The sequence below is a fragment of the Schistosoma mansoni genome, chromosome 1 (assembly GCF_000237925.1).
Source record: "Schistosoma mansoni strain Puerto Rico chromosome 1, complete genome".
Lineage (NCBI taxonomy): Eukaryota > Metazoa > Platyhelminthes > Trematoda > Strigeidida > Schistosomatidae > Schistosoma > Schistosoma mansoni.
The window spans coordinates 17,698,591-17,723,704 of record NC_031495.1 but is presented as its reverse complement, the minus strand read 5'-3'; the positions used below and the strand labels follow the sequence as shown (position 1 = coordinate 17,723,704).

Sequence of the window (25,114 nt, the reverse complement as noted above, 5' to 3'; positions counted from 1 at the left end):
CTCCTAGAATTACGTGTCAAACTGAACATTTGACAGGTGGATATTTTATTTGTGGTTTAATAGTAAGTGAAAAACAGAACAAACGATCCATGTTGATGGTTATAACTGAACTGATAACCTAGAAATATTCAAAGCACTAGTAATGTTGTCCCAGGGAAGGCATATTCGACATGAACAACAAAATAGATTGAAGTGATTCGAGAGATCCGATCGCTAAGTTTGTTAATTGGGTCAGCGGCGCCATGCAAGCAAGTTTACTCCTGGTTAACTCAAATTTGTCAATAGCACACATATCTCAAACAGATCCACAGGTAAAAATGTCTAGGCATGTTACTCGTTAATCCATTATTACCAAAAAATAGTAATGATTTCGAAAAAATAACGAAGTCCTGTTGTTCGCTTATTTAAAAGACTATACTTTCATGGAAGACAGCAGTCCTCAGATTATTAATAAAACAGCTGATCACAACGCATACATGAGGTACCATATTAAAGTCAAATATCTGTAGGTGAAATAGCATAACCTTCTTCCAATCAAACTTTCTTACTTGGAAGTTCCTTCAGGTAGGAATCAAAGTATATTTAACAAGAAAAAAACGTGATATTATTAAATTGCAGTGAAATATTGTTCTGGGTCCTTGAGGATACATTGAGTCTTCCCTTGAAGAACTTATAGGGGATTTGTGGGACTGCCTCGCTCGGCCACGAATTCTATGAATGCACTAATTCTACAAAAATGGTTTGCTGACAGTCCAGTTTGCTATGTTTCGAACATAACTTCCAGGCCCGACCCACGAATTTGTGTCTTAATTGAGGAAAGTAGGTATCGTATCGCTATGGGAATGGCATTGACTGCTAACCAAATCATTCGAAATTCAGACTGTTGAATACCGAACAGTTTATCATTCTCCATCAACTTCACGGACGAACAACGAGAAGCAATAGGTTGAACGTCATGGACGGATGCATATGGTAGTGGTCGCACACTGCCTCTTGAACCTGGCCTGACTAATATAATTCTGCAATAGCTCTGTTAGTGCTATACAGTCATCAGATTAGCATTAGAACCCCCACACAACAAAAGATTAGTTCACGTTGGATATTATTTGGAGTTTTTGGCTTAGATATAACTTGTAGAGTTACGCCATTCCCGTCCAACTGCAGTAGGTCTCCACTCATCGACATAGACCACATACCTCGGTAATAGACATTGTTTTAGGGAATGACCAAGAGTGTTCAGTACGCTACTAGTTATTGAGTGGTTCATTTGTTTGATAAGTAGAAATCATGTAGCTTAAGAAGCTCTCCATGACACTTGTATTTAGGCCTTCAAAGTGGCTTCTTTTATTCGCCCTTTGGACCGTTCCAGAGTATTCCCAGCATTTTGGAGTTAAGAAGGAAACACTATCTTTTCATAATCCAAAATGAGGTCTAATAAAACTACAAGATATTAAGTGGAAAAATCTACCGTTAATTTAGTCAAGAATGGGCTTAAGAGTTCAAGATTTCCTCTAAAGGCTGTTTTGCACTTAGCTTAGTACGAGATCATGCCCAAGCCAATAACAAGTAGAATAATATCTACAACTAGATATTTCCACAATAAGCCGGAACCTAAGTTTTGTATTAGTTATGGAGTAATGAAGAAGTCGCTCATTAATAGAGAATCTGAAGTCAGAAGTATAGGATCGTAGTATGGAATATTGACAGTTTAAAACAAAGATGTAGAATAATTTAGAATAAATGATAAGTGTGGTAAGAATTTCCCCGAAGGCTTACTAAGTGACGAATCGGCCACGAGAGTTTACATGTAATTGCCATTAACTTAAATCCTTTTAAAAATCAATGAATAACAATCCGATCAGGGACTTGGATCACTTTCCAATTGACGGCTGCACGTAAGTTCGGCATAGTTGAAAAGTCATGCCACTGGTTCTCGCTCACATGTTACATGTCGCGGATTTGTGATGGCGTCCTTTATTATCTATTTAGAGCATTTTTCCTTCACATGACAATTTTAGTGATGTTTGTGCTTGTTACATGGTGTTTATTGTAGTCTATTATTATCCTGACGTATTTGTTACTCACAACCTGGGGGAGGTTCAGTGGGGTAATTGGTATCCCAGGTCAAGTTACGAAGCAACAAAACAGCCAAATTGTACACTACAAAACACAGAAAGCCAAATTAACGCTTTTCGCATCGATTTCGTGAATTTAATGCAGCAAAACACGACTCAAATACGAGAAAACATGATATTCGTACAATCAAGCGGACTTCCGATAGACCCTAAACAACTCCAATACAGAATGACCGCCTCTTGTCAGGCCGTTCAAGGTCGCTGAAACGAAACGGCGGGCTAACTTAAAATTCACTGACTTTTTTTACCGTGACCGTAAGTTCGATGTTGTTTCGTTCACAGTTTTCTCATTTGGTGCTTAACGTTGCCTTCATTATGCAAAATAAAGATGGAATTACGAACTGAACTCAAAGGCGAAAAGCATTAACTGCGAAAACAGAATTCTCCCTGTTTTCTCGTTATTCGCTTGTGTGGATATGTGCACAATATTTCCTCAGATTGAAGAAAACCACGAATTTTTAAAGGATTTTGAGAAAGACCATAAAAGGTCCCCACATTCATGGGGCTGAGCATAAATGCAATTGCATCAGAAAGTCCTTGGAACTATCTAGGCAGCTCTTTTTAGCTGTGAATATGTAAATATGCTTACTTACAGTGCATGTACTGCTAACTAAATACACTACGTTTGACAAAAATCCTCATACTGATATATATTAGTTAGTCCAGCCTGTATACTTGTTTTCATTCATTCTTTAGATGCCTTTTCCACCTGTTTGCTACTACTATCAAGCTGGTTGTTGTAGAAACGGGAACGAGTGCACCTTTACGCACCCGAAGGTTCGTTGTCGTACTTTTGCCTCTGACGGTTGGTGCCCTTATGGATACAATTGTCATTTTTGGCATGATCCGTCTGTTAAACCGAACGTTGTCAACTTAATCAAAAAGCCTTGCCTATTTTATGCAAATAATCAGTGTAAATATGGTGACAAGTGCAGTTTCTCCCATGATATTGACGTTCAAAACAATAGTGGGATTACGTTGAAAGAATATCGAGCCACAAAAAAGGTGACAGGAGTACACATTAATATCGAAGCTCTGGAGTCTACAACTAATGAAATATCACACGGCAAAGAAAATGGTATTTCCGAAGCATCACTTACGTCGGTTATGAAATCTAATCTAAACAAAACTTTGTCATCTACATGCCTTAATAGAAACAATTGTAACTATGTGAGACCACCCTTCCAGAAATATGCTTCTGTAAACACGACTGATTTTCAAGCAGCTTCAAAGGCGGAAATTTATAATCTTAATCATTCTGAGTTGGAACGCCTAAAAAAACAATTTCCTCCAGACAAATTATGTGAAGTTGAATCAAATGAAAACTATCATATGTTTTGTGTCAGATTCTCCTCCACAGATCCCGATTGGGTTAGTCATTTTGTTAATGGTGAATATAAAACAAACTTAAATGGTCATTGCAATAAATACACTAGTCTAGCCATTTTAGACTTGAGATCATCTCGACATTTAAACTCACTTGGTCAAAAATGTCCCTTTACAAAAAAACCGAAATCTCGTGCTTCCGACCACATGCTTGCCCATACTGTTGGTCCAAGAATTCTTGTCTCTTGTGTCAAAAGGTTTAGATAAATGGATACATATAATAAACACTGAGCATCTTATATACTCGTAGGGGGTAGTGTGGTGTCTACTTATTTTGAAAACTAATACTTGGTTTAGACTTGCAAATCATTGGCTTGTTTTGCCATCAAGTCAGTTTTAAGACTGTTTTAAGATATACTTCATGATAGTCGAAGATAAAAGTAATGTAACTACAAGACTAAGTAAATTACTATTGTAAGTAAGTATTGTAGAGCAGTATAACTTAGATTATTGTTTCGAGTACTGGTAAAAGTAATTATTAGGAGGCGAAATACTGTTCAATGTACCGATAAATACTTCTCTCTTTCATATTTCAACTGGATTATACTTTAACCTGATAAAATCGGGAATCTTACAAATTCTATCTTGAACGTGCACATATTATTTCTCTCATTTCGCATTGATTACTCAAGGTAATGTCACGGTTATTTTATTCATTTCCTGAGTGCTGTTGTGTACAACACATGCGATCTATACGTCTTTCTGATTACCTAATCTTTATTTCCGAAATATATTGTTACTGTATATCATATAAAATTTGTTTTTTACTTTGAGATTTTACCTGTTAGAGTTTTTGAAGAAACTTTTCAGTATGCCAACTTTATCGAATGAATAGTATGAAATAACTCTATATTTCTAAGATCAGAGTGATAAATATGCAAAAAATACTAATTAGTTGGCATATGAAATTCTTCCACATTTGTTGTTAGAAAAAAGTTGGGTTATCTCTATTATCGAACACCTCTAGCATCTGATATAGTCTTACGGCATATAGGCTATATAACGGAGTTTTATATGAGGTAAATAATCCCTCCCTCAACTAGTTATACGAATACAACGACTATAGTTAGTTACGGACAAATCCAACCATTATTAAGGTTAGTAATACAGTTTAAATCAAGTATTGTAAATCGGAGGAAGTGGCATTTAAAAATGTCGTGCAATGAAAACTATCGTTTCTGAAAGTCGATGTGACGACACTCAAATATTTGGTAATATTTTTTGCTTTTGTGTCGTTGGTTGATTAAATGAATTATCTATGAACGAGTTCAGCCAGTGCACATGAACTAAACTTTCACTTTAATACGGGAAATAAAATCGTTTGTGGTTATTCAAAAGACTAATCTTATTTATATGCAGAAACTTTAACGTGAGTTATATTGCAGGTATTTATTTATTGAAACACAAATATTGGTACAATAGGGCACCAGATATACATGCGCCGCACAAATCTCATTTGATTTGTGTGAGGGCTGTTATACTGCTCAGGTGCTCAAAATGAAGCAGGTGGTTTTCTCAGGGGGCCACACCCGAAGCCTTTGACCTAAAGGTATGATCCACAACGCAGTGGGGCATCGTGAAGAGATGCAGTCCCATGGTAGCCGGTGACCAACGATTGATTCATACGCCATTTTCTCCCTCAGGATACTGGAGCCCATGTGCACCACTGGTTTCGAATCTGGGTTTTCCAACTCCCCTAGGTGAACTTTCCGTGTCCACCAACCCGGTTAAAGCGCCGGACATTCGCTTTTCGTACTCTCAATTTTGTAAACAATACCCTGGTGCGAGAAGGTAGTGAGTAGGACTTCCGTGGCAGAAGCTATATACGCGTGGCCATGTGAGAGCATTTCGAGAGGGAGAGCGGACTCTCCCCCCTCTCGGCCGTTTCAGGGCATTTGAGGAAACAAGATAACTGGTACGAAAAATGGTCACTAATTTATTGCACTGGATGTACAATATTTTACGACTTTGTATATGTAGTCTTCTTTCTGTTTAGATTCGCAGCGTAGTCAACTGACGGTTATTCACAAAACCCAGTTTCTGACATAAGCCTTGGAATATATAGATTTCAAGAGACAGTACAGTTCGTTGGAAAACAGCTTGATTTTTGTTGAATAAGGTGACACTTATGTACACATACGTACACGAAAAGGATCGTAATCAAAAACCCTTCGAAACATTTTCTAGTTCAGCCCGTAATATCAAGACCTGACAGTCAGCGTCAGTTTACATCCATTATACCATCTGCATACTTTAAAATTGTCTGCAGCCTGCTGATTACATCCACTACAGTTTAAAATAGCGAACTTCCATTTTTTTATGCTTGTTTTCATCTGTATTAAAAAATATTGCAGTTTAGACCGATAAATAAATTCCTTTTAATGTATACTAATGTAGTTGTGTACGTACATTTACTGACACGAGGTTTTTATAACCAAAGCACCGGCTACAGGAAACCGCCGATTCTTTGTTCCTAATCTAGATGGTTAATGGTTTGAGTCATTTGCCACTTAAGAATTTACCTACTCGACTTTAAGTTGCACATTTTAAAGTGAAGGCTAGTGATATTATCTGAATATTCTAACCAAAACTGGTTGAGCAGGGTTCAAACTTGTTTTGTTTTTGAGAATTAAACAGTTCGACGTAGCAACTGCTTTGTAACTTTACTCTTTGTTATTCGAGTTCATATTGTTGTAACCTTCTTGAGGTCGTTTACGTATGATTTGACTTGGAAAAATAGCTCACCGTGATATTATCTGATAGAATACTGTTTCTACTCGTATTCTAGGTCTACGATGTTCGTGAGATAGTGTTGAATATTCTCATCCCACAAATGTATCCCAAAGAACAACTTCGAATTTCAGTGGTAATGCAAGAACATTTACCCGTTATCTTAGTTGAGTAAGTGTTTATCTTATTTTTTTTAGTAATTTGCATCATTTCTAGTGACCGTATACATTTATATCCGTTCATATATTGTTTTTACTCAGCCATTTGAATAAAGCAATCGGTTCTTGGGTTAGATGTAAGCACCAATGTATGGAACGAATGAATCGTCTAGAGCTATACCTGCGTCCTCTCCTTTTGTGGCTTGATCGTAACTTGGGAGAATTATTCACTGAAGGATTACGTAAAGTAAGTTCGTTTTTATGTTAATTATGAAACAGGTGTTACTTTGCGTACTTGTGTCCAATGTTTTAAACTTAGATTATCTTTTAAGTCTTGTTATGGATAGCATTAGCAGAAGAACTGTCATTGTACTTGTAAACTAGTCAGTCGATTGGTTTCAATGCGTAAATTACGAATGAGGATGTCAGAAGAAGGCCTAACATACTCAGATTTATTTTTCTATTTTAACCCTATTACTATTCTTTCTACCATGGGGTTAGGAGCTGACAATCAAATAAGAACTTTAAATTTTATCTAATATCTCACTCGAATATGAAATCTGTTTGCTATTTGAGTATTTTGTAACTTTTACCTCAAGATAGGTTTGACGTATATTTTCAACGATTTTGTAAAATCTTTACTTATTGCATTGGAGTAAAACCATCAATTCAAACTATCAGACTCAGAAAAATTAACCAGATTTCTGTCAATATCGACCAACCAAAGTGTGGCTATTGTCAATTACCTGTGTTAACAAGTGTTTCCAATATCATAGGTTTACTCATGTACAATGTTCAGAAATCACTCACCAGTTCTGGGGTTGTCACTAAACTCGCTTCAAAATACGGAGCAATAGTCCTTTGATTTCATGAATAATGAGGTTTCTACTGAAGTTTTTTGCGATTTTATTTTAACTTAATATGTTTGTGTAGTATCTGTAAACCTAGTTAGTAAAAAAAATTGGAAAGTATAGAGGTTAATCCGTTATTGTCTGCAAGGAAGCGTTAAATTATTTGACTAGATATTTTTATTCACCATTCCATTTTTTTTTCAAGAGCTCATAGTTCCCCAATTGGAGATCAGTTGTGTTGAAAATCTGACACTTATGATCTACTCATTTAACTTGATGTAACATGTTATTTCTTGTCAACATCACGGTGATAATAGTGTTATCAAAAAATCATGGGTCTTCTGTTAATCTCCAACAGTTCGTTTGTTATTTTTTTTGAAAATTAAACGTTAGGTTAACTTTTAAGTTGTGTATAAAAACGTACGATGACCTAGTAAGTGGAACGATAGAATCTTCAGCGTGTTAACTTAGCAGCGCACAAAACCGAACCAACCACTTAAAATGCCTTAACTAATATGCTGGCAGCATGAAATCAAACTGTGTATATTAGTTCATTAAACACATGATCAGTATCCACAACTCTCGATAACCATGTATGTGAATTAGGTCAAACGATAAGATGTACCCCATATTTATATACGCGATCAAACAAGTTGTAATAAGTAGATGGTGAAATGATATCAAAGTCACATGGTACCAGCCAACAATATTTCAGTTGTTCAGCTTTTATACTGACAAGATATTTCCAAAAAGATTCAAAATCAGTGATTATAGTCATTATAATTAGAAGTTTGTATTTACTTACACCTGTTTCCCCATCGTGGAGGAGCATGAACCGCTCACCAGCATTCTTCATCCAACTCTGTCCTGGGCAGTCCTGTCCAATTTTTTCCAGTCCCCATTTATCCCTTTTATGTTTGTTTCCGGTTCCCGAAGTAATGTGTTCTTTGGTCTTCCTCTTTTCCGTTTTCATTCATGATACCAAGTTAGCGATGGCTTTAGATGCAGTTTGATGATTTCCTCAATGTGTGTCCCATCCACTTCCAGCATCTTTTCACAATCTCCTCATCAGCTCGAAGCTGGTTTGTTCTCTCCTACAGTAGGTTGTTGCTGTTAGTGTCCGACCAATGGACATCGAGTATCTTGAGTTTCCCCACCAAGTGTGATTGTGTTGATGTTCTCCGTGTTGTATGTACTTGAGGGTCTCGCTTTTTTCCTTGTATATGTTGAGGTCTACTACTACAGAGGTTGCTGCTACACTGGTTGTCTTGACCTGTATTTGCTGATGTGTATGAGATAGAAGGCTCAGGTCATCTGCGAAGTCCAAACCGTCTAATTGCATCCAACTTGTCCATTTCATTCCGTGCTTCCCCTCAGATGTCGCGGTCTTCATAATCCAGTCAATCACTAGAAGAATGAGAAATAATGAGAGTAAGAGGGCTTGTCGGACACCGGTTCTCACTAGAAATGCGTCCATCAGCTGTCCTCCATGCACCACTTTGCACTGTAGTCTGTCGTATGAGTTCCGGATAATCTTTACAATCTTCTCAGCTACTCATACCATGGAGTCGAAAAAGTTTCCATCATATTCTCCTGTCCACACCGTCAAGCTCCTCATATTCGATGAAGTTGATGAAGTGACGAGTTCCATTCAATTAATTTAGTCTGTGCACGATCGATACCTACGGAGTCCAGCCTTCTGACATCGAAGTTGGGAGTCTACTGAATTTTTCACCCGGTTCAACCATACTCTGTTGAAAATCTTTCTTTCCCTGAATTTCAGTGATTGATTCCTTCCCAGTTGTCCTCCATAGTAGTTTCTGCTTCTTACAGTAAATCCTGTAAAGCTTGGAACCTGTTGTTGAGAGTTATCATGAATTCGTTGAGTTCGTCAATATCTCGAAGGAAGGATGTATTGATCATTCGTAATGCTGTTTGTCCAGTTTTCCAATGCCCCTTTAGCTTCAGTTTCATCTTGGCAACCACGAGGTGATGATCTGAAACTATGTCAGCTCCTCTTAAGGTTCTCAAGTCTTCCACTGACCTTGTGAATTTTTTAGTGATGCAAATATGTTCTATCTGGTTCTGTGCAGTGCGATCCGGTGAGATCGATGCAGCTTTGTGTATGCGTTTGTGTGGAAATATTGTAGCACCTATAACCAGTTTGTTTAATGCACATAGATCTGCGAAGCTCTCCCCATTTTCATTATTTTCTCCTAGTCCATGTCACCATATGATATCTTCATAACCGTTGTTTTCCATTCCGACTTTGGCGTTTAGATCGTTCATCAGAAGTGTTAGGTCGTTTATTGGGTACTTCATTATGATTGATTGCAGCCTCTCATAAAACTGACCTTCATCGTCCTCATCGCTATCATTGTTGGGTGCATAACATTGGATAACATTCATTGTGACTCCCTCCTTTTGTTTTGAAGGAGGCTTTGATGATCATGAGTCTATTAGACTTCCATCCTATAAACGCATTTCGTGCTCCTTTGAACACCATTAGAGCAACTCCCTGAGTGTGTGGAGCATTTTCCTCTTCGTGACCGGAGTACAGTAGCATCCCCCCCGTACTTAACCTTTAGTGTCTAGCTTGAGTCCAATGAGTGTCACTGATTCCGAGAACCACCATGTTGTGCCTCCTCATTTCCTCAGCTGTTTAGTGGGTACTCTAGATCTCCTACATTGTCTAGACGTTCAATGTACCTATAAAAATTGTTGTTGTGATTGTGAGAAGGGGCATTAACCTCGTGATTTCACAAGAATCTCGGTTTTTATCATGATGCGTGATTATTCTTCCTTCAAATTCCAGGGCAGTATTTAAATGGTTTAAATTGTCTATTCTGGTTGGCGTTTTTTAGCAAGGTTGTTTTCTACGGGATGGGATTGTCGATCCTATGCCCAACCCTCCTCTCTTAGCTGGGCTTGGGAAAGGCAGTAGCCCTAGAAGAGCTACGGGTGAAGTTTAGTTTGTATTTGTCAATAAATAAAAAAGAATTGTTTTTACTGTCGATCCACCTTTTAATCCTAATTGCTTCATCAAAGTAATAGAGAAAAGTGATTAAAATGTTTCTGTTTTTTTTTCACTTATTGGCAATTTCAAACTGCTAATAATGATAAATATCATTTATCCGTTCTTCTTTCACGTTGTGGCGATACAAAAAATGAATGCATTTATTTTACTGTATACAAGATATTTTGGCTATATACAGAGGCGCTTCATGAAATTGTCGCTTATTACATTTAAATCCAACTAATTTAACCGATGTAATAAGCTTAGCTGTTCTTGCTTCATATAGTCCAATGAGCTATTTTGTTATGCATTGTGTCTTTATTTTTCAGTTATACTCATATGTAGATCTTTCAGTGTTGAATGGTGTACAAACATCGTTCGCACAATCTTATTTCGTAACAAAATATTACTTTATCATAAATAGCTTGCAGTATATTTCATGTATCATACTAGGTATTTATTTTCTTAAAATTTCATATAAATGTGTAGATTCTTTTATTTTTTTTATTGGATAGTCATAATTATTTTAATTATTGTTTCTTTTTATTTTCTCAAGTATAAAGCGTTTTTAGAAAATAAAAAACTGGATTCAGATTTATCTCCATTGTTAACTAAAAACAATGCTGATGTTATTTCTCACTGCCAGTCAAATAATAAGGATAATGACAGAAATTCGCCGTCAAGTTATGATAATGCAACTGGTTCGACTCCTGTTTTGCTTGATAAGGAAATCTTAGATCTTAAATCATTTAACCCTAATTCATATTCTGATAGTAATCTATCAGCTGTTGAAAGTGGTAAAACCCTATTGGAAAGTGAAATACCTAGCATAAATAGAGGTTATAATAACTCTTCAATCCATTCAGATAAAGGAATTGTATTCAATATACGTAACCCGACAACTGAGAATGATTTTCCAACTGACTCAATATTAGATCATGATATTATGATTGGTTTAATTCCTCCTGTTATACTGAAAGACCAATCAGAAGAAACACACAATGGTGATCAAAATTCACATAACAGGGACCAATCGTCAATTGGGAGTGATAATAATGTTAGTTCACAAACTAGTGAATCGGTGTTAGAATCTAGCAGCACTGATGAGGATGTTAATGATCCTGGTTCTGGGTGTGAAGATGTTAAAACCTCATATGATGATGAATCGCAAGTTCCATGTGGAAATCTCCATGGTTCTTCTTCACTAACCACTCCTGGTACGCAGAAATTATTGATGAGCGGTCTTAGGCTATTCGGTAAAGCGGGAACATACATACAACGTCGACTTTCTGTTTCTCTACATTGTACGCGTTGTCGTTTATCTTTCCAGTGGCTTTTCACTTTTCATGGGGCGCGAGCTATGAATAATTTTAATGATCCTAATACAGCGTGTAGACTTTTACGTTCACTCCCACCATACACAACTCATTGTGCACGTTGCCATCAAAAATTCAGTTTACTTTTCCAGTCTAGTCTAGCCCATGCATTTGACAACAATGTTGGGACTCTACATTTAGAAGGTTGTATTGCTGATGATGTTCCACCGAAACAGTCTGATGGCATTATTTTATGTACCGGATGTTTCAATTCAGTGCTAGTTACTGTGAGTTTTTTGTGCTGATTTTTTATTCCTCATTATGTCTATCATAAGAATAGCTTGTAAAGTTCTACACAACAAAGTAGTATGTACTATGGAATAGTTCTCAATATAACTCTTTCGAACACTGAAAGGAAGTACTTTTCTTGAACTCATTAGATTGGTTCAGAGGTTATTTTAACATTAAATATTTTGTCGCAAGTTTTTTATTTTGACAAAAATAATCTGACTGTAATATTTAAATGAGTAGAAAATTGAACTTCTAGTGTCCCACCACTCAGGGTACCTTGTTTTGTCAGAGAACAAATAACCTTTTGCAAACTGATGCATGTTTAATTAGTACAAGGAACAAAGAATTAGAACTTTAATACATGAATGTTGAACCACAACATAATATGTTATTCAGATCAAAGATGAAGCATATTTTTGTGTATTTATGTGTATACGAGTAGGTGTGAAAGTGAACAATTGTAGTGTGAACTACTCTGCAGTTCGTATGCACTATTCCTTCAGGGAGAGAATTCGCATAACCATACTAACTATTAGTAATCGCCCCGCTTATCGGTGACTAATTTCTAGAAGTGGTTTCTGGAGTCTTGGTGAGAAGCCGCGACTAGAGGAGTTCAGTCGTGTAGGGAGCGAGGCGGTTATCCACCAATCCAGTTGAACGTTGGTTGCGCAGAATCGCAGATTGATTTTACTTACAGAAACAAACCACTGGATATCCACTCAGTAGTATGAAGGCTAAGTGCTCGTCCCGATACCTAAAGATCCTAGGGGAATCGTAGTTGTGAACTATTGAGGAGTCCTATGCTAGAGCCTCAAAACGCCCTCGTTTGGCCAAGGGCGAGAAGAACCTGTTCTTCCTCTTGAAATGCTTCCATATGTCCACGCGAATATAGGCACTGCCAGGGAAGTCTTACTCTTTGCTTTCTCGAGGCGAGGGTGTTGTTTACAAAATTTAGAAGAGGGAAAGTAAATGTCTATCTCTTGAACCGGATTGGTGCGTACGGGGGATCCACCTAAGTGAGTTGGAAAACCCTGATTCCAAACCAGTCGTACAAATGGGCTATAGGATCTTGAGGAAACAGATGGCGTATGAACCCATTGTTGGTCACCGACCGCACACATAGTATTAAGCAATTATTAGCCCAGTAGGGTTTATCAGTGTATCACACACTTCAGCTACTCACCTTCCTTTGTATTTGAAGAAGCCATTTCTAATTAGCTCAATATTTTCATTATCGATCCGATGGTTGCCACTGATATTATATTTTGTTACTAATGATTTCATTTGTATTTTTAAGCTCTACAAGAGTATTAGGTGCACTTGTGTAACGTGGATCTTCGTTGGAACGTGTTAGGTTTGGTTTCCTGTTCAGTAAATTGTTAGTGCCAATTAATGGTGCTTTGTATCTGATTTTTCCCCAAAATGACCCTTTCATATATTTAAACTTTTTTTCTTCTAACAGGGACTTGATTTTGGCTCTCCTCTTACACGACGCTGCTTCAATTGTCACTCTTTGACTGGACTAGAATTTAGCAAATTTCAATTGGAATTATTAAAACAGCCTTCAAATTGTAAGTACCGCATAATATTTTATATATAGCAAGGTTAAAAAAAATTCGAAATTTATATTTTATGCTATTGAATACAATATTTCTACCTTATGTATCTTTGATTTTAAACATATTTTTTTGTTTTTAATACTCCCTCTTATTTATTTTTCAGATAAAGCTAGAACAAATTCACTTCTTAGGTAAAACACATATTCCGCGATCTCGTAATAAAAAGGACGGGAATGGGAGATAAGTTACGGATAAAATCTTAGTAGTTAAAATTGGAAACTCTAAATGAACGGTGATTAAGATATCATTTGTTTGTTGCAGAGTTGAGAGATTCTGGCTTCTTCTTACAATGCTAATAGGTTTCAGAAAAGAGCAAAGCAGTCGTTCCATCTTGTTTCATATGTAGTGATATTTGCTGAAAACTACTTCAAAAGTTATCAAAGCATTTAATCAACTGATACTTCGTCCATATCGGACTTATTTGCAAAGTCATCCAATATAAGTTCATAACGTCATTACGTTTCAACGCCCACCGACCATTTTATAAAATTTAGTAGCTACATTGACCTTTTATCGAAGTTATAAACTCGTAAACCATAATACATATCATAAATTAGAGAAAATCATTCATTTGACTGTTCACTTCTGCATAAAGTATTATGAAAGTTAGACCTATTAAGTCATAAGAATCAGCCTGAAGTTGATAGATACCGTAGTTTATTGAGATTAAAGCCTTGGAAAATCACTCCCGTCCATGCTGGTAAAACCTATAGAGTTTCAGTACCGTCCATTTTGTATCTTACAACCTGTTTTCCACTCACTATATAAAGTAAAAATTACAAAGGCTGTATACTACTTGAAATGTAATGCCTAAAACTGTCTAATGATTGCAGTGTTAAAACTATAAAGAATTTGGGAACTATCGAGAGAAAAAATACTGATCAGTTACTTTGTCGTTTAAGGTCTATAGACACTATGATGAAATCTTAAATTAATAGGTATCATGTAATTTGATCCTGAAAATTCTTGGCTTTACCAAAACTCGCAGTATTGAATAAAGTCGTTATTACTATTTAGTTGTGAAAAAGCTAACCGGGGGCCAGACAAAGTGAAACATATCAGGCAGATGCAACAAATTAAAAAAGTCGAACGAAATCAGCTACATCAGAGTTATTGTTGCATAAAATCTACAAATACCTAGTGAGTATATGACTTAAACTGACGTATCATTTAAACGCTGAAGTTATTTTCATGCGTGAATAATTTAATCTAACTGGTACTTTAAAAATAGTCATCTAGTGTTAAAATGACATTTAGCAAGCTGAAATATTCCACTTATTCTGACCAGTTAATAATAATCAAAAACCAGATAAATCATACAAATTATTCCTTCACTAATTGAGTTCACGCATAATGCAATACCCTACCTTATTTTCGCTTTTGGTAACGGTATTTTTGGAAAGGTTCTGTCGTTATGTCGCTTACCTCATAAAACAACCTGTCATTTGGAAGATGTAAAGAAAGAAAGCAGATATGGTGATCGCTGGGATTACAGAAAAAATAAAGTGCATTAAGAGGACCATTTTGGTTTTTCTCGTAGTTTTTCAAATGAACACTAAGGAAATTTCGTGCAATTGGTCCCCTTTCTGAATTTGATTACAGCCAGAACAAGCGATGCAGAATAATTTGAATTCATCATAAAGAAATTCAAACCTGATTTATGTATCCAGAGAGACAGTAATAAACTTATCACTAACTTGGTAAATTATTTCTGTCATTATTATTTTTTGTGTGTGGTCTTCCCTTAACTAGTTCCTATTTTATGTACACCAAAACAATCCCTTCACTCATACGTTTCTATTCACTTAATTCTTTTAACTTATGTAAACTCTTCAAATGCTGTTAAATTATTTCGTAACCCATCTTATCAATTTTTAATTTCAGTAATCTTGCTACACCCTTCATAACTTCTAAAATTATCACACTATCTTATCTGTCTCCAGACCTCATTTAAATGTTTTTGAATTCCAACACCAAATGACCTCTAATCTGTCGGTAACCTTTATCATTCTAATTCTTTTCGTTCATTCGTGTCAATTGTTCCACATTATATCTTACCTCAATGTTAACTTTCAATGTATATATGGTTGTAAGCAGCTGATGAAAAACCACAAAATATAATGAATCCAAATTATTCTGCATCAATGTTTGTTCTGGCTTTATTCAAACACTAAGGAAAACCTGAACACAATTACCACTGGCTTTGGTTTTGAATCATCAGTGTTGCGTATATTTCTCTAAAAATGTGTTCTGGCAGTTGATGTTTTAATGGATACTATCGAGGCTGCAAGATTTTCTCGCTTGACGCCTTGTCACAAAGTCATTGCCAACTGGTATAAGGAGCAACTGACGGCTGCAAAAGGTAACATACGTCATACTTCCTACCAAAACATGTATCAGGATTCTTACATAACTAATTCGTAGAAGCAATTATTTAAAGTAAATTAGAAAAACCAAAGCACATCTGTTCAAATCAAACCTGTGACTCCATAAACACTTAGAGCCATCCACGTTGTTTGTGACATTACTTCCGTCACGGCAGTAGACGTAGTACTTGGGTGACCAAAAAGAGGCAAAATAGGCGCTCTACTCAAAAGCTTCTGTAATGTCAGTGTTCTTTGTTATTGTTTATTCCAAACACCCTACTGTTTATTTTCATAAATTATTGTTAGCCAAGGGTGTGAAAATAGATGGCACAAATCAAGACTCGTCTCAAATTTCCCGGAGAATGCGACGTACAATGAATTCGGCTCAAAACACCCTTATCCAGGATGGATCACCTTTGCCAGCCTTTGGCAGCTGTAAACACTATCGCAAAAGCTATCGGTGGCTGAGGTAAGTCTAACATGCATTCAGTCAATATTTGCTAGTGTCAAGCATTTTCAACAACCTAGATTTTTATGCATACTACGGGCTAAAAAATTTCGTTCGTCAACCTTTCTCCATTCTTTTTTTTTTCGGAAGTTACACTGATGGACAAACAGTGTATGCATCTATCACCTTGAATTAATTGTGATTAAGCATTTAGGAATCAGCTTGAAAAGTTAATCTAGTTAAAAACCTTTCAATGTCTCATACATCCAAAGAATATCCGATGTGGCATTTATAGGATAACAATTAGCATCCGTTTGTCTGAAATCAGAAACCTACGCAGTGTTATAAACATGTTTGGTTCGCTAGACTTGATAAACAGCTTGACATTTGAAAAGTAATGCGCTATATATAGAGGACCTGACAGTTTACGTTTGAAACGAATACTAACAACTTAAAAAATTTATAACGTTCACATGCTTTATTATTTTGTCTTGAGAGTATAAAAATGTATACAGTGAACAAAAAACGTAACCTTATTGACAACAACATTCACTTAATTTTGTTTTACTTCTGAAAGGTTTCCCTGTTGCGGACGTCTGGAACCATGTGATGTCTGTCATGATAATTCTGCTGTTGATGGACACGAAATGGAACTGGCTACTCGTATGATTTGTGGATTTTGTTCTAAAGAACAACCATTTTCTACTAACAAACCGTGTGTAAGATGTGACAAGATGCTATCAGGGACTCGATCTTCACATTGGGAAGGTGGGAAGGGATGTCGCAATCAAGTAACCATGTCTCGAAAAGACTCAAAAAAATATTCTCATATAAACAAGGTTATATCTAAGAAGAAAACCAAACGAAATAAATGATAAAAACATTAAAACCCGTCTACAGCTCTTTACAAGATTCGGTATAAACAAGTACTGCTCATCATATAACAACAGAGTAATTATCAAAATGGAAATCATTCTTTCTAACATATGGTTCTACAATTAGTCTAAACTATTGTTTAAGGGTAAATACATATCAAGAAATTATAGAATAGGGATTTAATATTTGCCTTACATATAAATATTCTTTCGAATCACCAATATAAACTGATTTCTGTAGAACCTGATGGTAATTTATTAAAAAGAATATTTTTCGTCCATATGTTTCAAACAGCAAGTTAACATTTCCGTGATATTCCAGTACATTTCTTCGTACACTAAATTTAGTGGATTAAGAAAAGGGAATCTATATATTGTGAATTTAAAATGTCACTTTCCCTATGAACATTTATTTTGTATTCATATTTTTAAAAAGATTATCAAGAAGGCTAATTTTTCTGAACATTTTTTATTGTTTCGAACAACCAACAACTAACCATATTGTTTTATTTTTAATTTATGTCTAAAAATCTGTTTTTCTTTTCTTTACAAATTTTTTACAATTCGATATCATGATGATCCTGGTGAAAAAGATTTTATTTAATAACGTATTCCGTTATTCATATAATTATTATGATAAAGCTCTTTTTTATTTCCCAAGATATAATTTATATAAACATGTTGTCTTTATAGCAATTCAATGATCTGATTGTTTGATTTCTATAAACTTAATATTATCTACTGAAATGGTGATATTTGAAACAATGTATTAACATGAAATGCTCAAATAAAAACTAAAGATATGTCAAGAACCACTACTTAACAGATATATTCAAATGTAGAATATTAATGTACAACACAAGGTCAATAAAAATGATTAACTTTTGCTTTAAGATTGTATAATAGAAGCAAACATTTGGAAAGCTATGTAGTTTGATAGTTTTTTTATTTTTACTTAAAAAATATTTTCTGACTACGTTGTTGCAAATTTAAAGAATGAACATAACAGCTAAAAAGGTTTGTACATGTTTGCAAATCTGTTTCTATAGTAGATATGATATATACAAGATATGGAAATGTGTAGAATGTTATTTATACGTTGCTTTTCAAAATTGATGGACTGTTTCCACAAACGAGTGTGTATAAATCACGGAAAGCCGAGGCATGATTGCTGGAAAAAGAGTAATAGAAGAGGTTTATTATTTTAATAATAATACTATTTGACTTTTCTCACTTTGATCAAATTCATAGTATAAAAAGTAGGTTAGTGATAGTCCTTGAAACCTTTTTAACCAATGATTTAAGATGACTACAACTTACAAAATCTTTACCAACGTTTGGTACATCAATATGCTTATTAAGTGTTCGTGAAAAACACAAACCACTCTAGAATATAAATTAATGTAACAGTGTACACACACGACAACAAACCATTGCTTCGATACAAACAAATTAGTGTTGTAATTCTTTACAGTTCCTAAAAAGTAACAATCGTGCACATTTAAACAACGGGTCGCTAATATTTTACATTAAAAAGATTTGTCAATAGACAAAAAACGATATAAATTACTGAATAGCATATTAACTCAATTTACAAGAACTTATCCATTTGCAGTGTTTCGGGACGAAACGAACGAAAATAATAATCACATTTCGGTAGTACTCAGGTGTATTTTATTTACGAAGTAATTAATTATTTGGAAGAAATTCATACAAATTGCTTTGGAACCAAGTGCAATCGTTAGCAATATAAGCGTATCTTAGACCTTTATTTTTATCTAAAATAATAATCTGTTTTGAAGACATAGTACAGCGAAACTTCGAAAAGTTTGTTTCATCTGTTTAAAAGCACTGTGCTAATTTACACGATTTGGCAAGGAACAAATAAACAATTACCTAATAAATTTTGAAGTATACTTTTGTACAGTTACTTAAAGTAACATGAATTTCTTAACAAGTAATGAGTTAACGTAATTTTTAAATTACACACCTTGGGAACTTTAGATGAATGCTTGTAATTTAGTTAAATAAAACTTTAAACATGAAATTTTTCTATATAATACCATCCTTTTAAAGTATTCTTAGCTGATGCATAGAAAAGCAGTAAAACAAATGAGTGTTGCGTGAGCACATTGGTATGCGGTGTCATGAATACACTTACAATTTCAGGAGTACTGTCTGTATTTTGTTGATTTAATTGGACAAGACATAAAACAGATTAGGCATATGGAAAGCGTGGCTTCGTTGGTGATAACATACATGCATATTATTGACTAGTTTCAATGGTGAAAAAGTGCTATTTGCAGATTCAGGTGATGCATAAAATACTTGGTTTATAAATACTATTTTTGTCAAAGGGGGGTATTTAAAGTCATAGTTGTATCACAAAATCAATTTATTTAATTAACAGCAAAAGAGACTGATAGATTAACCTACTAGTGGTATCTCTTTAAATTCCAGTATTATTATTCGTAAAAAGAGAATCGCAAAAAACCAACAACACTATTTGCTATGAAATGTTTAACTAGTAACCAAGTTAAAATTGTAATTAATATGAGAACTACTTTGTTATTATTATTGGTTACAGAAGATGATATATACTGCAAACACACTTCCTTACCAAACAATAACAGACTTACATCGTTTTCGTGAACAGATGGTCCGCAAGCAAATTAGGTAGGTTTGCTTTAAAAGTGTTTAAAAGTTCGAGTTCTATTTGAACAGATTCAAGCTCACTCCAAAGGTTCGTAAACAATAATGCTTGTTTCGCACTGCCGTTGAATACACACATTTGAGGCCATGCCGTTAACGCTAATAGACGGGAAATTGCTCCTGGAGTACTAGGACAGTTGCCTTCGGTATATAAAAGTGATGAAAATCATTAGGTGTATGTGAGAAAACGAACATTTACTTGAATCAGCAAAACCATAAGAATTGTCACTAGTCCTAGGAACTGGGAATCTGTTCTTACATTAAAATCGAGCGAATAAGGCTACTGAACTTTCCTTGTCTAACCATATTGTATCAGTAGTGTTTCAATCACATAGTTTACATTCATTCAATTTGTACTGCTCTCAATTTGTACTGCTCTCAACATTCAGAGCATCATCGTTAATTCGGGTAACTGGGTCTTTGATTTTACTTATTTATTTAAACACATGAACATTGGTACAAGGAGGTACCGAATAGATATGCGTCACATAAATCATCCGATTCACGTGAGGGCTGGGATACTGCCCGGCTGCCGAAACCGAGACAGGCGGTTTTCTTAGGGAGCCACTACCCGAGCCTTCGACCTAAAGGTCTAACCCACAAGGGAGTGAAGCAACATTAAGGGATGCAGTCTCATGGTAGCCGGTGACCAACAATAGATTCATGTGCCATTTGTTCCATTGGGATCCTGGAGCCCATGTACACCATTGGGTCTTTGATTATCTCAAAATTTCATTTGGACACTTACTATTTTAAATTAAATGTCATGATAATTGACGAAATATCAGCAATTAGAATAAGTACCTGTCTATATTAGACTTATGAGAATAAATTTGGACGTTAAACTTTCACCTTGGGTTGACAAAGGAGTTAGAAAATATAATGTAATGTATTATATGCGGAGTTACTGTATCCGTTTTATATTCGAATGTTGCGATCAACTGATCTCGTTTACTGCATACATATATGTAATGCTCAGTATTAAAACATAGGATGGAACAGTTGGTTGCTAAATGGTCAGTTGCTGCGGAAATGAGTATAGTATTTTGGTTCGGCACTAGCACATATATCAATGTGAAGTAAGTTTCAATTACAGCATATGAATAGGCAATCTTTAGTATATAAAAAAGAGGTCAACTAGTAACAGCATTTGTACTTGTGAGATCACAGCTGGCTTCAACCTGATAAGATTAAATATGGTGATTTACCCATAGATCCTATATTTTTTCTAACTAGGAGCCATGAAAGCTTAAGTTTGACAAATGTGTTTTCATAATTCCTGTCCTACAACCGTATGATTGATTACATGTATAAATTATACAGTCATTACAAACCTGATAATGCAAGTTTCGAGGAAACGCCTGCCAACTTTTCCTTACTTTAAGTAGAATCATAGGTATAAGAAACGCAATTCGGATGTGAAAGCAGTCACTTTCTTACCTATGGTCAGATACGCTTCATATGGACTTGGAGGAGTAACTAGTTTAACAGAATGTTTTGAAGCAAACCAAGCACTTATGGGATCATTATGAGTGAGAGGATCGTAGAGGACATTCAATGTTGACAAGTCGCTTGACCCATGGTTCACCTTTGTCAGCAGTAATTCCAACAGTTTCAAAATGAGGCTGAATCTTGAAAAAACGTACTTAATCCAATTAATTTCATCTTGACTGGCTTTCTGTACATCTAAATACAAATTAGCAATCAAAAGATAACTAGATATTAGAACTCGTGAGAAAATCAATAAACATTCGTTGACAGAGCAAGAACAAGGCTTGCAGAGTAAAATGAGTTCATTCTTCTTGAAGGTTTTTCATTAACTGCATACAACCTAGAATTACAGTTACTAATATAAGTATAATTATTAACAGATGTTTAGCATACTTCAGTTCGTGAAGTTTAGATAAGTGTTCAAAACGTAACCAAAATCGTAATAATAAGAATAAGAATACAAAGTGTGTGAATAAGCACAGGGATGACGTGTGTTTATACTTTGGGAAGTATAATAATTAAGAGGCTATGTAAAGGTAATGAAACTAATAATTGATTGGGTAGTCGCTGAACATGATAAAATAAACAATATATGTGAACATCCATCAGATTATGTAAGAGATGAATATCAGGAGACGAAAAAATAATGAAAAGGTTGGGGATAGGATTGAAAGAAAATAAAGTTAACGAAAGTTACTAGACAAATATCCAATCACCATGGTAGGGAAAGGCTGGTCAAACTTTACTTCTGTATACATAGGTCAGGTCGGGAACATTTGATAGCGATCGCCTCTGCAAAACGGAGTGAGATAGGCATTTTCCGTCCGTTGATTATTTTGAATGCATCACTTACGTTCACTTCATGTCCACTATCGAGATGTCTGGCAATTGCATTTGTGAAGACTTTACTGCCTTTTAGCCGTAGGTTCCTTGGAATGTGTTTAGAAAGCCTTGTAAAGAACCTTCTCTCTGTCCTTAATAAGTACATGCAGGCCATGGGATCACTACTAGGGCATATCTTGGCCGATATATTCATGGCTAAACTAGAACAAACGAAACTAAAACCGTGAATCCATAAAAAACTGTGGTGTTTGAATGAACAAATGACTCCTTTGTATTGATGACTGTTTTGATTTTGAATTCCAAATACAGTACATTCATTTGTGCTCATCTAATACTTCTTCATTAAATTGCGTTATTGGTGGAGTTATTGATGGAGTCTGTATTGGATTGGTTGGATATACATTCAGATTTTAATGCTTTTGAGGATTACATTGAAAGGTTCGAAATCTGGGCTATGACTAAGGAAGATATTGAGAATGCTAATATTGTGGCTCATTACCTTAGGTTCATCGGAAAAGAAGCATGCAGCTTAGTAAAGACATTGGCATTTCCAGACAAGCCGATTTCACTCCCTTATGCAACTCTCAAGTAACTACTGCTGGACCATGTAAAGTATACAAATTTCGAATGCGGTAAGGGAGAAAAACTCGATGAAATGACTCGCCAGAACATCAGGAATTTCACTACTTTACTACGTCGTCCCAGTCCAATACGTAATCAACGTTATTCAGATAACAATCCATTGAGTTGTGAAACAGTTCACGAAGATGAGCACAAGTTTGATAAATTCTTGTTCTGTGGTAAGTTTCACCCACGTAATTCATATGTATTTTGTAGTTCTAAATGCTTTAAATGTGGTAAAACTGGACACATTCAGTCAGTTTGTAATACCATGGTTCATTTCGCTGAAACTAATGCTAAAATTTGTGATTCTACTAAGTTGGATGCTTCTAATGGTCACTCATCTTTATCCAAGACTTTTAGAAGCAGTATAACGTCACATGGCAGTCCAAAGTTGAATGAAACCCAGAATCACTGTGAGAAAAATGTTTCTAATCAACCAACTTCTTGTCAGATTTCTCGTGCTATTGTCCCAGATGTGGTTTGTCATAATGATTCATATATTTCCGATGGGATTTCTTACAAATCTGAGGAAAATATGTTAAGTGGATCGGATCATGATGGAAAACCTGATGTGGTTTTGGTAGATGCTAATATCTCTAATGATCCATTATTCTTTAATGAAATTCTTAGTAAATTTGAAGAAAATATTTCAGAGGAATCGAATTCTGATGTCATATCTAATGTCAGCGGTCCTCATAATGGATTTCTCTCTAGAGATATCAGTAATGAATGTGACAAATATGTTCCGAATGAGTCGAATTCTAGACATATTTGTGGTGTTATTGTATCAGATGTTGGATATTTTTTAAGAACAATGTATGTTGAATAGAATCCCTAGTCAGTGGTATGATGAATCAGAGGGAATAGCAAGTTTTCCTGAAGCAATCAAAGAACCAGTTTTCCCAGACAGAGAATCCGAATGAAGTCCAAGATTATCCTAATGAGTATTAGGCAGATGCATGTTTTCCATTTGATTGTTTCGCAGGTGAATCAAGCCTAGATGAATCACATGTGTTAATTACACATACCAATGCACATCTATCTGTGTATTCTAATATGAATAACAAAAAGAATATGCATCATAATTTTTATGCAAGTCAACGTCAATTGATGGAATGCCTCAAATTACGTGTCAGCGTGTATCCCCAAATACATATACTAATCGAAGTGTGAGATATAAGATAATGCAAATTGGGAACGTCAAATTGGTTATAACATTGCGACGTCAGGACCCAACATTATTTCGTAGGGGATGATAGTGTTGGAAAGTCTATGATGCAAATTCTAGATATCAGTGGTTTCACTACACAACCGACATGATGATTGTATACAATTCCAGGAATCAGATAATACAGAATCTACATCCAATACACTGTCGGACAGACGTAATATGAACACTTAAGAAGACGTACAATCGATTACAGAAAATTACACTCTAATTTAAGCTGTGACGGATGTGATGTTTGAATAAACTAATGACTACCGACCGTCAGTGCTACCTTGACGTGGTGGTCGGGCTTGCCTGTCGTGATGAACCAATCAAGCTATACTAGCTGGAACAATAGTTCCTCAAGGTCCTACCATGCCAGACAGGTCGGTTGAAGAGTGGTAAGACTAAAAGCAACAAATCTAAGGTCTGGAGGCGAAGTCGTACTGCTGACTTTACAGAGGTGTGACGGCAGTAAGGTGTTTCCTTCAGACAACCAGCATAACAGCGATGCTGCCTTCCCACAAGGAGGGGTGGGGTTAGAAAAGGTCAACCCTAAAAATGCACACCTCGCCTTATCCCACGGATATCCGTCTCTGGCGGTAAGGTCCTAACAATTACGGAGCTAACACAAAAATTACCCACAAAAAGGTCGTTGTGAACGACCTCAAGCAGTTGTCCCTTGGGCACTGCGATCACGCTCTCAGGTCATTAAGACCACTTCTAATCCAATTTTCTTTTCAGGCACCTCTAGAAGAACCCTTCCACGGTGTGGGCAACCGGAAAGTGATAATCGCCCTCATACCTCTAACAGCACTCAAGATCACTGACTGAACCAATGACTCCTTTGTATTGATGACTGTTTTGACTTTAAATTCCAAATACAGTACATTCGTTCGTGCTCATTTAATACTTCTTCATTAAATTGCGTTATTGGTGGGATTACTAGTTTGTACTATATTTCAAATACTCTTAAACATCACAAAAACATACACCAGTTATGTTGATTATACGTTCATTATCTATGATGACACGGACCACGCTTC

At 35.6% G+C, this 25,114-nt stretch overlaps 1 protein-coding gene across 1 annotated transcript; it reads left to right on the top strand.

The window, feature by feature from the left end:
* Positions 1–242: 242 nt before the first annotated feature.
* Positions 243–17,632, top strand: Smp_172780 (hypothetical protein; the record flags this gene model as incomplete). Its single annotated transcript, XM_018793496.1, has 8 exons — positions 243–311; positions 2,832–3,506; positions 6,310–6,422; positions 6,512–6,656; positions 10,833–11,879; positions 13,346–13,454; positions 16,175–16,337; positions 16,894–17,632. The coding sequence occupies 8 exons, from the start codon at positions 243–245 to the stop codon at positions 17,189–17,191; spliced, it is 2,619 nt and encodes an 872-aa protein (XP_018648002.1). The 3' UTR covers positions 17,192–17,632.
* Positions 17,633–25,114: the final 7,482 nt, after the last annotated feature.